This window comes from Trachurus trachurus (assembly GCF_905171665.1).
Source record: "Trachurus trachurus genome assembly, chromosome: 13".
Classification (NCBI taxonomy): Eukaryota; Metazoa; Chordata; class Actinopteri; order Carangiformes; family Carangidae; genus Trachurus; species Trachurus trachurus.
In genome coordinates, this window is record NC_139892.1 from 5,704,095 (window position 1) to 5,718,365 (window position 14,271).

At 41.0% G+C, this 14,271-nt stretch overlaps 1 protein-coding gene across 3 annotated transcripts in view; it reads left to right on the forward strand.

Annotated features, from left to right (window-relative positions):
- usp32 (ubiquitin specific peptidase 32) overlaps positions 1-14,271 on the forward strand; it is a 72,198-nt gene that overhangs the window by 10,828 nt on the left and 47,099 nt on the right. For all 3 annotated transcript variants that reach the window (XM_083984953.1, XM_083984955.1, XM_083984954.1), the window contains exon 2: positions 11,838-11,965. In XM_083984953.1, the coding sequence (XP_083841079.1) occupies positions 11,838-11,965 (128 nt within the window). The remainder of the gene's footprint in view (positions 1-11,837; positions 11,966-14,271) is intronic.

Below are 14,271 nucleotides of genomic sequence, written 5' to 3' on the forward strand. Positions count from 1 at the left end.
AACTGGCCACTGTTTATCTTGGGATGGCTCAGGAACGGAGGCATGTAGAAATAAACGGTTCGTCCCCAATGGAAGCAGAAAGTTTCACCTTTCAAACGAGCCATAGTATGTGTCTATAGCTATAATATAGAATACGCTATGGCTCTACAGAACTCTACTTATTCAGCTCATTCAGCTTCCAGCTTTCAGCATTCACCCGTATTTCCTTCAGGAAATGCATTCTCTAGTATTATATATTATAAGTTCAGCTTCGAGCTTTCAGCATTCACCCGTATTCCCTTCAAGAAATGCATTCTCTAGTATTATATACTATAAATTCAGCTTCCAGCTTTCAGCATTCACCCGTATTTCCTTCAGGAAATGCATTCTCTAGTATTATATATTATAAGTTCAGCTTCCAGCTTTCAGCATTCACCCGTATTTCCTTCAGGAAATGCATTCTCTAGTATTATATAAGTTCAGCTTTCAGCATTCACCCGTATTTCCTTCAGGAAATGCATTCTCTAGTATTATATATTATAAGTTCAGCTTTCAGCATTCACCCGTATTTCCTTCAGGAAATGCATTCTCTAGTATTATATATTATAAGTTCAGCTTCCAGCTTTCAGCATTCACCCGTATTTCCTTCAGGAAATGCATTCTCTAGTATTATATATTATAAGTTCAGCTTCCAGCTTTCAGCATTCACCCGTATTTCCTTCAGGAAATGCATTCTCTGGTATTATATATTATAAGTTCAGCTTTCAGCATTCACCCGTATTTCCTTCAGGAAATGCATTCTCTAGTATTATATATTACAAGCAGCTCCCATCACAACAGGCGTCTCCAGGACACACACACAGATTGACAAGGTGAAGCATTAGCAGCTGGTAAATATTAAAACCTCATTAAAAGTCCTTTGTTGGAGCTTCGATAAGAGTTTTATTGCGTCACGCTGCTGTTTGCCCAGATAACACATGGTGGTGCGTTCAGGTACCGGAGCTGCAACAGGAAGAAACAACACACCCACGTCACCACTCATTAGTTGTAAATGGACGGTTTAATAATGTCACTCAGGTTCTAGCTGATGGTTTTGTAGGAGGAGGTGTAGGCGGAGGCGTCTCCATGGCTCCAGGAGGTGTGTTGTTTCTATTATGGTCTGTCTGTTGTTGTGTCACCAGCTTCCTTTCAGTGAGATGGGTAATATCTGGATCAATCATCTGAGCTCAGAGTTGGTCACAAACCTCATTGTTGATCTGTGGATGATGAGGACTTTAAGGATGTTAGGCCGTTACTATGGTGACCTGGTGTTTGTCTCAGCAGCTGATTGACAAAAACAATATCATTCAGTCATCAGTAGAGTTGCTGATAGGGCTGGTGCTGGTTTACTGGATTGATTTGATTCTGATTGACAAGGTCCCGATTAGATATTGATTCATTTAGAGATATTTAATTTACTCAGTTTATTGTCATAAAGGAACAAAGAAGAATTTATGAATCGATTTGTTGTTGCAGCTCTACTACAGACCACTGTGGCCTGTGGGTCCAGCTGTTATTACAGTGTTTCCATTTCGTGGTTTTCACGCATCTGTATTTTTCTCACTATTTATCGTTCACATATGACGTTCATTTTTATATGTTGACGAGTGATCGAGCGAGAGAGAAAAGACACGGGGCTACGAGCAAAACCTGAAACGAGTTAGAAATGTAGAGACTAGAGCTGCAACAATTAATCGATTAATCGCACAATAACCGATTATTAGATCAATTGTCAACTATTCTGATAATTTAATAGTTTTTAAAGAAAAAAAGTACAGATTCTCTGATTCCAGCTTCTTAAATGTGAATATTTCTGGTTTCTTTGTTCCTTTATGACAATAAACTGAGTCTCTCTTTGGTTTGTGGACAAAACAAGACATTTGAGGACGTCGTCTGGTGGTTTGAGAAACACTGATTGATATTTTTCAAATTTTTTTAACATTTTATTGACCAAACAACTAATGGGTTAATTGTTTAAATAACTGACAGATTAATTGATCGTAGAAGAGAGTAAAAACACAAGGAATAGACATATACTATATGTGGTTGTAGGTGTTTGTCTCTGGTCCCGTCCCAGCAGCCTCATGGTGAGGGGCGCCCGGCGCCGTGGTTACGTGGTCACATGGTCACAGGTGAGCTCAGCAGCGTTTCAGGAACAGGCTGCAGGTGTTTGTGTGTTTGTGTCGACTCAAAAGTCACGGAGCTCATCATGTCAGATCTGGATTTGCATGTTGTTGTTGCTCCAGAAGCCTCTGCAGCCGCTGCCCTGCCAGGCTGTGTGTGTGTGTCTGTGTGTGTGTCTGTGTGTGTGTGCAGCGGTTCTTGCTGATAGCAGCGTCGGCCATCGGCTCATTTCATTGGACAGCAACAAATCCAGAGTCACAGCGGAAGCTGCGCTGCTCGCTGCTTGGCTGCCATGTTGATTTAGAGAGGTGGTTCTACACTGAGGACCTGCTGGGAGTGTGTGTGTGTGTAGAGTGTGTACAGTCAGAGATGGGGATGTTACAATTATTTTCTTAGTACAGTTATTGTCAGAGAAATAATTATGGTGTTACGATGATCACGATTACTCTGCATTTATTAATTTCACAGCACTATGAGTGTGTAAAATCAAATATAGACAAATACACTTAGGCTACTGATTATTTACACAAAATATTTTAAGTATCTTGCATGTTCTCCCCGTGCATGCGTGGGTTCTCTCCGGGTACTCTGGCTTCCTCCCACAGTCCAAAGACATACAGGTTAGGTTAACTGGCGACTCTAAATTGTCCATAGGTGTGAATGGGAGTGTGAATGGTTGTCTGTCTATATATGTCGGCCCTGCGATAGACTGGCCAGGGTGTACCCCGCCTCTCGCCCCAAGTCAGCTGAGACAGCTCACCCATGACCTTAGTGCAGGATAAGCAGTATAGAGAATGAATGAATGAATGAATTTTAAGTATCTATTAATATAGGACCAATTATTAAAGCAGAAGTAAGCAATCCGGTGGTTTTGGCTAACTTCTTGTCAGCAGATGGAGTTAGCAGTCCCCGCCCTCGTCCCTACGTCACCACATTCACGCGCATCCCTTGGCTGCACACACAGAGAGGACCGCCCCTTTATGCCGTTCTCTCTCCTCATTGGATAAAGCTTGTAGGATACAAGGAAAGTTTTCTCCTCGGCTTACAGCAGAGCAGAGTGACTGACAGACCCGTGTTTCGGACCAAACACTCTATAGAAGTGATTAACACAAACATTTCGCTTACTTCTGCTTTAAACCCCCAGGGGAAATGTCTGAAATATTCAACTCATTAATGTCGTCTAAACCAAATGTTAAAGTTTATTTTAATCGTTTTTTTCTTGAATTACAAACGACAAGCTGACATTTAAACTCCTGCCAGTTCAATGTTACGTTTGTTACTGTGGTGCACATCCGCCAACACGGGTCAGACATAAACCTCTTTTGTGGAAAGTGACGGTGTTCAGGAACCGTTACGATCGATTAATTGTGGCTTTTGATACCACGATTAGTTTAGTTTAGTTTAGTGTGTTTATTTCGGTCTTGTAAAAACAAGTACAATAGACAAATATAAAAGTATAGATACAAAAACACAAACACAACAAGCAATACAATGCACTTTGACCGAAAAGGTGTAGGCTTATTTTGCCTACCCTTCTTAAATTAACATTTTCTGTTCATAAGTATTTATAATTCAGTTTTATATTAAATATAAAACTGAATAATATTATTAATAAATATTATTTATTAATAATATTATTTTAAATAACTTTTTGAATCTGTTAAGTATGTTGCACAGTTTAGATTATTCCATTGATTGACTCCTTTACATCTTTGTTTCACATTTGTTCGTACCTTTGCTTTTGCTCTTAGTTCATATCTACTGGTTGGAGTCTGAAACATCCTCTGGACACCATCTGGAAGCAGATTATTACTTACTTTATACATAATTTGAGCAGTTTTATAGTCCACAAGATCATTGAATTTTAAGGTCTGTAGGTTTATGAAAAATGTGTTTGTTGAGTCTCAATAATCAGCCCTGTTGATGATCCTTATTGCTTTCTGTTGTGATATGAAAACTGGTTTTGTAATTGTTTTATATGTGAAAACAAGTTAATGGTGACGCCACTGGTCGGAGAGGAGGATGCTTACTGTATGTTATGGTCCCAGGCGATGTCTGGAGACTGTGTGTGTGTGTCTGTGTGTGTATGTGTGTGTGTGTGTGTGTGTGTTGGTGTTGCAGAAATCAAGCCCATTGTGTTCTGTGTGAATTGAACAGTGACCAGTGCAGTTAATGCAGCGCAGTGTCGCCCATTGTGAGGCAGCATCACAATACACAAAGAGAGAGAGAGTGGTGCGTGCTCTTTGTTTCAGTGTGTGTGTGTGTGACAGTGTGTAGTACAGTTACTGTATTTCTCTGTGTCTGTCTCTGCTGCTGCTCAGGGTCAAGCGCTGTGTGTGATACGTCTTCGTCGCTGACTCGGAGTCTCTCAGCTTCCTCAAATGGCAGAGAGAGAGAGATTCATGAAAGATGCGTTGTCATGGTAACCGGGGATGCCCCGATCTCTCCCTCCGATCGTCGTCTTCTCGACACCACTGCACCGGCTGATACCGATCGCTCTCTGTGTGTCTGTGTGTGTTTTTATCAAGAGAAGCAACGAGAGCTGAACCACACAGTGTCAAACTACTCAAACTACGGTGGCCCTGAGGGCTCAACTCCTGTCAGGACACACAGGCCGTGCTGGGAGTAACACATTACAAAAGTGTAGACTTGAAATTTGAAATAAATAAATAACTCTGTCTGGTAACGTTGTGTTATTATCTCATAGTGTGGTGAATGTGCAGGTCACAACTTGTCCACCAGAGCGTTGTGGAGTTGTTGGATTGTGTATTTGATGAGTTTGATGAGGGAAACCAAGAAATCCCATGAGCCTCCGTAGCGTAGCTCTGAGCAGCTCATGGCTCTGCTCCGCCGTTCTAAAAATAGCTTGCACCGACAATTAAAGGTAACGAACCTACTGCTACGACTATAGGGATTATGGCAATGGGCCAATTTGCCAAAATGTTGAACTATCCCTTTAACAAAGGTTTTTCCCGCCAGAGAACCTGCAGACACATGAGTCATGACTGAAATGTGACTTTTACACTGATAAACTAGATGAGTGGTTTTATATGACGTGTGCGAGAAGCTTTGAGATGTTGGAGTTATTGTTGTTCGCACATTTAAATTTAAATGCAGCTGTTTGTGGTTAATTCAGTGTAAAATCACAGGTCACAGGATAAACAGAGACTCAGTCAGACAGATGTGTTTGTGATGAATCGTTGGGTCTGAAAACACAGAGATTCACTTTATTTTTTATTGAGCAATTGAAGACACAAACTCTCAAAGAGGATAACTACAGTAATACAGGTGAAAGTTAAATGCAATATATAAAAGTGCAAAGAACAAAACATTCGGGGATTCATAAAGGAAAAATCAACAAATAAAATAAACCAAAGCCAGTGTGTGTTTTTTTTCCCACAGACAGTGAAGTAGCACCATGCTGAGTGAGTGGTTGTGGTTTCTCACTTCAAACTAAATATAAGTGTGAATGTCGACTGTGAACGCATCACCTGATGTTCCTGTTGTTGTTGTGAAGTCGACGATGTGTGTGAAGGATTTTTCTCCCACGACTGTTTTTGTTGAAAACATGTATTGGTTTTCCGTGCTGCGTTCAGGGCCCCTCATGGTTGTGTTGTGTGTGTGTAACTGTGTGTTGTTGTGCTTCCTGTCTTGTGACCCAACTTTGGTTTTTTGGTTTGAGGCAGATTTTTTTGTGCAGTAATTAATGTGTCTGCTGATGGTTTAAACCTCTCTGTTGAAAGGGTTAGATTAGAACAGTTCTCAAACTTCCTGTTCACCTGAAAGCACCACCACCACCACCAGTGGCTCTAATTAACTCCGCCACACTCACCGAGTCGTTATCGTTAGTTTACAGCTGGTTTCACTTCTCAGCAGCAGTTTGTCTGTTTCAGCTTCTGTAAATAACACACTGTAAATTAAACTGCTGCCAGTTTGACTCCGCCCCCTTCACTCCCAGAACGCCCAAATATGGTCAAAGAGGAGGAGCAGCAAAAAAAAAAGATAAATAAAATAAAAGAATATGAATGAAGTTATTGTTTGTTTGTAAATCATAAATTAACAAGTTAAAACGAGTCATAACAGTTTTCAGACGTCGATGGAGGAGATTCACTATTTCAGATTATTGCTCACTACTCATTAATCCAACGGGCGACAGGAGTTTTATTGCAGTTCATTAATAAATGATGATGAGTTTTTATACGGTTCCTTTTATGAGTAAAGTTAATAACTGAGGGAGTTTCATGTTCCTGTTTCTGCTTCATCGTTTCCATCTGATCCGGTTGGTTCTGGTTTCACACCAAAGGACAGTTTACGACATATTGTCGCCGGCAGGAAACGAGAACACGACTGCGAGCTCTGTTTTTGGTTTTGGGAGGCGGGAACACAGATGAGCGTGTTGACAGACGAGGCAAGAAAAGAGGATTAACACCATAAAACAACGACAGACTTTCCTCGAGTTGTTCTCCATCTTGCTCTCCATTGGACAGCGTCCTCGTTTATTAATCTGCACAAAGTTGAGTTGTGGCCAACTTTTCGGATGCGCCGCAGCTGCTCAAATGGCTGCACGGCCGCCTACCCAAAATGCTTTGCAAGGCAACGGTTTGACGCGTTCCATGGTAGGGATCGAACGATATGGTTTTTTTAGGGAAGATATAGGCTACAGATATCGATTATTAATCAAGGAAACCAATAACCAATATTTAGGCTTGTCGCAATACCAGAATTTCAGTAGTCTGTACCAAAACCAGTGAATTTCCATGATTCTCAATCGGAGTGAATTCGAGTGAACGCCTCTTAATCTTGCCAAATAGTGAGCTTGTATCTATCTATGAAAATACTTGATAATGACATCACATTGTAAAACTTTATTTAACACTTCATTTATCTTGAAAAAAATGTTCTTCCTGCACTGATACTAATAACTAACCTGATAATAACCCATTCATAAAACCCTTATTAATGTGCTCTTACTTTGATATGAAGGGGTTTCCTTACTTGTGTCATGTAATGTAAAGTAGCTAATGTACATTTTTTCCCATAATTTTTGAACTTTTTTTTTGAGAAATTATTATTTTATTTTATTTTTTATAGAAATTTTAACACATTTTCTACAATTTTTAAAACACTTTTTTTTGAGAATTATTTCTAGAATTATTTTTTAGGCATTTTACCACTTTTTTCCTAGTAATTTTTTTAAACTTTTTTTTTTTCTTTTTTAGATCATACCACTTTTTTCTAGAATTTTTTTTAAAAACCTTTTTTTTCCCTGAAAATTGTTTACCACTTAAAAAAAAAATGTTTTTAAGGTTTTTGGAGAAATTTTACCACTTTGTTACAGAAATTTCTCTACAATATTTCCAAAAATTTACACCACTGGCCCTAAGATGAACGCACATTGACTAAACCTTTATTAATGTACTCTTACTTTGAAGGGGTTTCCTTACTTGTGTCATGTAATGTAAAGTAATGTAATGTATGGATGTGTAGAAACATGTGGAGTCTTCTGTGTCACCGTGGAAACGGCAGCGCTCGAGGAAGTCACTGAAATAGTCCTGTACGTTAAGGCCGTCATGAAACCACAGAGCGGCGTTTCTTCTTTTCTCAACGTCTCGTTTCTGCTTCCTCGAAATAAATGAAACGTCAAAATAGGTTGAATGAATCCATTAATTAACTGTGTAGTTTACACAGTGTATTAATATTATTAATCACTGTCTGACATGTTCAATCTGCATTTAGAAAGAAAAACAGGACGACAGGAACTGAGCCAGGATGGTCACATGACTGTCAGGAAGAATAATGAGCTTCTAGTTCTAGATGTTTACCTGATGGTCTGATAATTATCTTTACCGATTAGTTATCATGCATCCATAACAGCAAATGCATTGTAGGATATATTTGCTTTCTGTGCTGCATTGTTGGACACTATGAGTCAACTGTATAGGCTATATTCATTCTCATTGTAGGCTCTAGAGAGGAGGGAGTGATGAGAATAGAAAAGAATAAATCTCTATTGTCCACCTGGGTTTAAAAATTAGCTTTCGGCTCAGCAAACAAACTAAAACAGCACGAATTACACTGAAGAACAAAATCTAAAAACCACAACAACAGTGTATTTGGTTAAAATAAGTTAAAATAACAGAGAATACAGATTCACAGTAAAAACTCAAAATCTTTCCAAGAATATTTGTCTTATTTCTTGTCAAGATGTCTCAATTTTAATCAAAACTAATCTCTTTCCACTTAAAATAAGACTCATCACCTAAAAATCATCTTGTTTTTAGATCATTTTCACTTGTTTCAAACAAATTTTCAATTGAAATAAGTAGTAAAATCTGCCAGTGAAAGCAAGTTTTTTGTGCTTGTAATAAGAAACTTGCTCCACTATCAGGTTGTTCTACTTATTTAAAGTGAAAATATGCTTGAAAAAAGTAAAAAGTGTCTTAAAAGCGGGCTACTTTTTATGTGATGAGTCTTATTTTTAGTATAATTTGATTTGTTTTGACTAGAAATAAGACAAATATTATTGGTAAAATTTTGAGTTTTTGCAGTGTTTTTGTCATAACCTAGACATCAGAATTTAAACGTTGATCCTCAGTATCTCGACTCTCTGAGGCTTCAGACTCTCGACTGTCTCTGCAGATCAGACTCAACGACTTGAGACCACCAGCTGATCCCAGACCAGCCTCCTCCTCCCCCCTCCCCCTCTTCCTTGCTGCAGTAGTGTGTTAAAATGTGTGTGTGTGTGGTTGTGTGTGTGTCACCACAGTCATATGCTCTCTGTGAGATAAAGGTGTTTCAGTCTCAGCTAAGTAATTACATAAGTCGTTTTATTTTGACAGCGCTCGCTCCTTCCTCTCTGCTCTTATCTGCTGCTCCGAGCACAAAGTCTCCGTCTCCGTCTCTCTCTCTTCTCTCCCACGGTACGTGAACGCACCACCACGGTTCGGGTGTTTTCCGAGGACGACGCTCCATCTCCTCTCCAGTCAAATGATCTCTGTTTTTGTCTCTGTGAGGTTTTTTTTTTAGTCTGAGCTCAGTTTAAACCTTCACGTCATGTCCTTCAACACTAACTGATTTTTAAATATAACAACAGATTTAACAACATGAAACCCTGATAAAACAAAAAAGGAGCCAAACAGAAGCTGCTCTCTTTATGTTTATTTGTGGGGATCTAACGCGCCGCTAGTCCACATTTAAAAACATTTACAATCATGACATGAATAAGACCAGTCAACACGACCTTAAATTAAATCTTTACAGTACTAAATCACCATCGTGTCGTGTCGTATTAATTCAGTTGAGTCGGTCGGTGTGAAGCTCAGAGCAGCAGCGGTGCGGGGGTTAAATGATGATTTATGTCTCTGATGGTTTTATTGTCACGGTTACAACTCGTTAAATGAACCTGTTCAACTTTACTGAGTGAACGCTGAAGATGAATGGACCGGACTGACCCCTACTGGACAACTCAGGGATGGAGGGATGAGGGATGAGGGATGGTTGATGATGGATGGATGGATGGATGGATGGATGGATGAATGGTTGATGATGGATGAATGGATGGATGATGGATGTATGAGTGGATGGATGGATGGATGGATGGATGATGGATGGTTGATGATGGATGGATGGATGGATGAATGGATGGATGATGGATGTATGAGTGGATGGATGGATGGTTGATGATGGATGGATGGATGGATGGATGGATGGATGATGGATGTATGGATGGATGGATGGATGGATGGATGAATGGTTGATGATGGATGGATGGATGAATGGATGATGGATGTATGAGTGGATGGATGATGGATGTATGAGTGGATGGATGGATGGATGGATGAATGGTTGATGATGGATGGATGGATGGATGATGGATGTATGAGTGGATGGATGGATGGATGGATGGATGATGGATGGTTGATGATGGATGGATGGATGGATGGATGGATGATGGATGTATGAGTGGATGGATGGATGGATGGATGGATGGTTGATGATGGATGGATGGATGGATGGATGATGGATGTATGAGTGGATGGATGGATGGATGGATGAATGGATGGATGGATGAATGGTTGATGATGGATGGATGGATGGATGGATGATGGATGTATGAGTGGATGGATGATGGATGTATGAGTGGATGGATGGATGGATGGATGAATGGTTGATGATGGATGGATGGATGATGGATGTATGAGTGGATGGATGATGGATGTATGAGTGGATGGATGGATGGATGGATGAATGGTTGATGATGGATGGATGGATGGATGGATGGATGGATGATGGATGTATGAGTGGATGGATGGATGGATGGATGATGGATGGTTGATGGGTGGATGGATGGTTGATGGAGGGATGATGGATGGTTGATGGAGGGATGAAGGGATGGATAGATGGATGCATGATGGATGATGAAGGGATGGATGATGGATGGATGGATGATGGATTGATAGATGATGGAGGGATGGATGGATGGATGGATGATGGATGGATGAAGGGATGGATGGAAGGATGGATGGATGATAGATGCAGGGATGGATGGATGAAGGATGGATGGATAGATGAAGGGATGATGGATGGATGTGATAAACGTGTTATAAACTGCAAACAGAGACGTTGTGTTGCTGCTGTGACCTGGTTGTTGACAGTTGTGGTTGTTTGGGGGAAATTAGTTTGAAAGCAGAAGTGGTGATGTCGTCGATGATGATGACGATGTCGTCACATCGTGGTGCTGATGCAAAGTTTAAAGAGAAAACAGGAGCCTGGTTCCCACAGATGTTGTTGTTATGATGTTGTGTGTTTTATTGTAAACCTGCACTGACGGTCCATTTTCATATTTTATAATCTATCTATCTTTATATGAACTCGTCTTCATCCTGTGTCTGATTTGATTTGTTATTGTTGGTCCTCTCCAAGGCTACAGATCATGGCCACTCTTTTCTTAAAGGGATACTTCACCCAAAATTGAAATTTCACTCATTATCTCCTCCCCCTCATGTGGACTAAGGGCTGGGAGAAGTTTCAGAGTCCTCCGTTCCTTCTCTGAGTTACAGGGGGTCTCGGCGTAGCAGTGCATGTCCATATAACGGTTGCAAATGGATACCAACTGTCTTCGTAACAAAAAGACACACCAAAAAACATCCAAATACCTCCATGCTGCTCGTATGTAATGTCTGTCTTGTATTGAAGCCCCGAAATGCGAAATTGTCCCGAAAAAAAATTAAGTAAGTCTATATTTCAAGCTTGTCTGTAGCGGAAGGTCCTCTTCCTGGTCCGTCAAAATCTCGCAAGATTTGCGCCGGCGTCAGTGTGATTACTGACGCCATGAGGGGGAGTAGATAATGAGTGCAATTTGAATTTTGGGTGAACTATCCCTTTACATGATAATAATAATTGAGCTTATATTACATCACATATAATTTTCTTGCCTAAGTCTCAACATTTAGCCTGAAATTCTTTGTTTTGTCCAAAAATCATAAATTCTACGTAAAGTCCTGAGTCTCTTGTTTGTTTTGGTTAATGAATCAGTTAGAAGAATCAGGTTTATTGCAGAGCAGAGGAAGCAGATAAAGGTGATGATGATGATGATGATGATGATGATGATGATGATGATGATGATGATGATGATGATGATGATGATGATGATGATGATGATGATGATGTGGTTGTCTCCTCTGTCCCGTCCACAGTGACTGATGTGGAGCTGAAGCGGCTGAAGGATGCCTTCAAGAGGACCAGCGGTCTGTCCTACTACATGACCCAGCAGTGCTTCTACAGGGAGGTGCTGGGAGATGGAGTCCCCCCCAAAGTGGCCGAGGTAACGCTCTCAGTGTGTCTGTGTGTGTGTGACACGGTTCTGGTTCTGGTTGTGGAGTCTCAGGGGCCGTCCATACGAACGCGGGTATTTTTGAAACCGTGTGTTTATCTGCACGGTTTGTTCTTTCATCCACACATAACTGCAGTTGTGGCTCCTGAAACCAGAGTGTTTTGTAACCGGAGTCCAGGGTGAACTTTTTTTGAAAAATCCAGTTTCAGCAGTCATGTGTGGACAGGAAAACCGCAATTTCTTGTCGACATTGTTCAACGTCACACTGTGCGAGGGTAAACAGTAAGTTGTATCCATGGAGACTTGTGGAGCACTCTAGACGTGACCAGCTGACGGAGTTGCTGCAGAGCCTCCAGTCTCTGGTTGCTGTTACTGGTGCTATTTAGCATTTAGCATTTAGCATAGCCATTGTTGTTTTTCCGGTATGAATTTTTCCAGCCTTATGATTGGCTAAAATGGCCTTCCTGTTAGGAGTGCTATCGCCACCTACAACTTTGGCATGTGCATGACATTGTTTGAGGCGGATTTTGCACATTTTTTCATGTGGACGGAGATATTTTTTATCACAACGGTGGTGTGGACGGGAATTTTTTTTTTAACCAGGGGCCATAAAAGTTCGGTTTCAAAAATACCCGTTTTCATGTGGACTAGGCCTCAGAACCTCTGTGCTTTCTGTTGAACCAGCAGCGTTCACACCAGTCTGAGTGGAGCCAAAGTGGGAGGCCGTTACTCAGGAGGTCTGGTGTTGGAGTGAAACAGCCCTGGCCGTCTCTTCCCAGAGTTCAAAGATCAGAAATACTTTACTTTATTAAAGGAGAAGTGCCGTTTTTTTTACAACCTGGACTTTATCTCTGGCATAAAACATGGTGGTTTACTCACCCATATAACATTGGTGTCATTAGGATCCTTCAGACGATATTGAGCTCCATTCAGAGCCGTGTATATCCATATAGTGGGAGATCGGGGCACCGAGATGCAGCCTCTAAATAACACATTATCTGCTGTGAAACTCATTCATTTCAAACAACATGTTGTTATGATTCACTAGTGCTGTTTCCCTTTGAGTCTGGAGTTTCCTGTTATCGTCATCCAGGGTCTGTAGATCGACCTACTGACCTCTGACCTGGATGATGTCATCTCTGAGTGCCGCCTCATTCACTCTGCCTCTCTGCGTATATCATTTTATAACTATAATACCCCTCGCTACAGGGTTGTTCAATTGTTAATAAAGCAATTAAAAAAAAAAAAGGCTCATCACTCTGCATCGGTCGGCTTGTTTAGCTGGAATCTGCTAGTTTTGTGCAACATGGCTGAATATTTGTCAGATTTTGAGGTTGTGGACAACGACTTTAGTAGAGTACTAGAGTCTACAGATGACGAGCTCTTTAAAAGGAGCATGTGGAGGCAGAGAGAGGAACATCTGGCCAGAGAACAACAAACCGCTGCACGTCTGTGAATAGATGGTAACTGGTGTTGTTGTTGTGGAACAGCACTAGAGAATCATAACAACATGTTGGTGAAATGAACGTGTTTCAGGGCAGATAGTGTGTTGTTTAGAGGCTGCATTTGCACACGGAGACCTGCAGGTGTGAAACCTCTACCAGCGTCTGTGTCAGAAGAACCACGGTCTGGTGTAACTGAGCGGTGGTTTTGTGCTGAGACAGACTGAGACGGTGTGATGAGTTAAAGCAGAAGTAAGTGATATATTTGTGTTAATATAAGTCTTAAATAGTTATATCTTCCGACAGCAATCACTTACATAGAGTGTTTGGACCGAAACACGGGTCTCTCAGTCCCTCTGCTCTGCTCTGAGTCGAGGAGAAAACATTTATCGTATCCTACAGTTTTTATCCAATGAGGAGAGAGAACGGCATGCAGGGCTGTGTGTGCAGCCAAGGGACGCCGTGAATGTGGCGACGTAGGGACGAGGACTGTTATGGTGCGTTCAAGGAAACTCGTAGACTCGTGTTTTTCCGTCCTGTGAAGTTGTATCAGTTCGATCTGGTACGAGTTCACGGGTCGGAAGTTACGAGTGGCCGTTATAGTGACTTTCACAGGTAAAACAGGTCGGAAAAACACGAGTGGGTTGCCTGGAACGCTACAAAGTCGTAAGTTGTGACTTGAAGCTGTAATTTACGATTTCAAAAGCCTACCTGGAACGCAACATTAGCGAAAACGACCGGATCACTCACTTCTGCTTTAATTCAGAGCTTGTGGTCTGCATCATGTTTTATCCTGGAAGTCACACTGTCTCTGTCTCTGAGATATTTCTGAAGCAGCAAACTCAAAAAGCATCA